The sequence below is a fragment of the Alosa pseudoharengus genome, unplaced genomic scaffold (genome assembly GCF_046254945.1).
Source record: "Alosa pseudoharengus isolate Yale_2024_CS ecotype anadromous, Long Island Sound unplaced genomic scaffold, YU_APseudo_1.1 YU_APseudo_1.1_scf_10, whole genome shotgun sequence".
Classification (NCBI taxonomy): Eukaryota; Metazoa; Chordata; class Actinopteri; order Clupeiformes; family Clupeidae; genus Alosa; species Alosa pseudoharengus.
In genome coordinates this window covers 29,051,024-29,053,523 of record NW_027468565.1, presented here as the reverse complement: position 1 = coordinate 29,053,523, position 2,500 = coordinate 29,051,024, and the positions used below count along the sequence as shown (strand labels likewise).

The 2,500-nt window shown below is 48.2% G+C and overlaps 1 protein-coding gene across 9 annotated transcripts in view; it reads left to right on the top strand.

The window, feature by feature from the left end:
* Nucleotides 1-2,500, top strand: part of tspan9a (tetraspanin 9a) — a 192,311-nt gene that overhangs the window by 182,901 nt on the left and 6,910 nt on the right. For all 9 annotated transcript variants that reach the window (XM_076301815.1, XM_076301772.1, XM_076301807.1 and 6 more), the window contains 2 exons: nucleotides 1,252-1,353; nucleotides 2,494-2,500. The exon at nucleotides 2,494-2,500 is cut by the window's right edge and continues 125 nt beyond it. In XM_076301815.1, the coding sequence (XP_076157930.1) occupies nucleotides 1,252-1,353; nucleotides 2,494-2,500 (109 nt within the window). The remainder of the gene's footprint in view (nucleotides 1-1,251; nucleotides 1,354-2,493) is intronic.

Here is a 2,500-nt window from a genome sequence, read left to right as displayed (position 1 = left end):
AGTGAAGAGTGTAATTATTCACACAGTGTCATTTCCATCAGTAGTGACATGCTAGGTGAAGGCGCCATCCTTAGCACCTCTCAGCCCATTCGGTAATTGGCTTTACGACTTAGAGACAGCGCCATCTGATCTCTGATTGGGTGTCTAATTAGCACTTTGGTTGAATAGATGTCTCTGTGTTTGATTACTTTAGACTGCATGAGAGTGATAGAGAGAGAGGGAGTGAGAGATAAAGTAGAGAGTTAATTTAATTAGTTCAAAGAAGACAGCTATATTTAATTTTCTTCATTATTTCTTTTTTTTTTCAAATGTTCTTTTGACAATGAGTCTGTTGACCACAGTACACAACAACACTTTTGATCTTAGTGAAGCATTCATGATGAAGCTGAACACTAATTAACTCAACAGCCAGTAGAGACAGAATGCAGGGGGACAGAGATGGGACATAGGTAGGATAAAAGACAGAGGGAGGGAGGGAAGAGGGAGGGAGAGAGAGATAGAGGGAGGGAGGGAGAGAAAACAGAGGGAGAGAGAGGGAGAGAGATAGAGACAGAGAGAGTAAACGAGCGAGCGAGAAAAGAGAGAGAGAGATTCTCATAGCGAGGGAGTGAAAGGTCAAATATGTCTGTAGGGGGTCTGTTGGCGTCCTGTATCAGGGTGCCTCAGGGGCTGGATTTCTGTTAACACTAATCATTACTGGCATATACAGTAACAACCCTGACACTAGTGTGCGTGCGTGTGTGTGTGTGTGTGTGTGCGCGCGCGCTGGCACCACACCAGGTGTTTCCTGTGTCCATAAGCCTAGATGTGTGTGCTGACGTGGTCGTGGTGCTGGGAGAACATCAGTAATGAGAAAGTGCAGTCTTCTCCTCAGAGAACACTGGTAGCTCAGACTGGGGCCATGAAAGGGTTAATGTTACTCCGAGGAGACGTGTGCACTAATGATTTAGCCAAACAAGAGCGCCGAAACACGTCAGCCAGGGGAATAGCTACACCCAGGCCACACATCACATCTGTCAGTGAAGCCCTGCATTCGCCATCCAGATGTCCAATTCACTACACAGTCTCTTCCAACTGATTATTTCTGTTATCTTTCTCATCTTCCTCCTCTCACTCTCTCTCGCTCTCTCTCTCACTCACTCTTTCAAATGCACACACACACACACACACACACACACACACACATACACTCATTCACTCACTCACTCACCTACATATCTAACCATCTCCTGTTGTCTGTTTCATCTGCAGGTCAGTGAGAATGCTAAGCAGGATCTGAAAGACGGCCTCGCACTCTACAACACAAACAACAACATCGGCCTGAGGAATGCCTGGAACATCATCCAAGCAGAGGTACCACTGGGAATACTGTCTTTGTTACAAGCGTGTGTGTGTGTGTGTGTGTGTGTGTGTGTGTGTGTGTGTGTGTGTGTGTGTGTGTGTGTGTGTGTGTGTGTGTGTGGATGGATGTGAATTGGAATTGTCAGTCTTGCGCGTTTTGGTGAATTGTTGTCCACATTACGCACCCAATCATCAGGCCTGCCTCTGGGGAGGCGGTCAGAGCCGAATGCAGATTGTGAGCGGAGCCGAATGCAGATTGTGAGCGCCGTGGCTCAGCATGGCGAGATCCGCCCGGCTGATTTCAAAGTTCGAATTGAAAAGGGGCTCGTAGGCGTCCCAGCAGGGCTTTGCTTTCTCCAGCCAGTGTGAGGGAGAATGCCTGTGTGCCTGGGAGGGCCAGTGATCTGTTCCCCGTATCCCAGCTGGCTTTGGGCCGGGCGTGGCTCTGATCTGGCTCAGGTTTGGCCCAGACCACAGTTGGGTCCGTCCCAGAGGTAGCTGCTGTGTGGTAATAGACTACGGAACGTCTACATTGATATGGCAGCATTTTCTGACTGTCTATTTTACTTTTAAATCAGAATTATTTTCAGATGGGTGTATGTGTGCGTGTGTGCGTGTATGAAAATGTGCAGGTGTGCCTTTCTGCATCAGAGACCTTAAGTGAATATGATGACTCAGTGTGACTCCAGGCACAAGTACACAGCCAGACCAACAGACCCACACCAGCTCAACCCATCTCTCTCTCCCTCTCCCTCTCTCCCTTCATTTCTCTCTCTCTCGCTCTCTCCGTTCCTTTCTATCTCTCTATCTCTCTCTCTCTCTCTCTCGCTCTCTCCGTTCCTTTCTATCTCTCTCTCTCTCTCTCTCTCTCTCTCTCTCCGTTCCTCTCTCTCTCTCTCTCTCTCTATCTCTATCTCGCTCTCTCCGTTCCTTTCTATCTCTCTCTCTCTCTCTCTCTCTCTCTCTCTCTTTCTCTCTCTCTCTCGCTCTCTCCGTTCCTTTCTATCTCGCTCTCTCCGTTCCTTTCTATCTCTCTCTCTCTCTCGCTCTCTCCGTTCCTTTCTATCTCTCTATCTCTCTCTCTCTCTCTCTCTCTCTCGCTCTCTCCGTTCCTTTCTATCTCTATCTCTCTCTCTCTTTTTCTCTGTGCAGTGGAAGT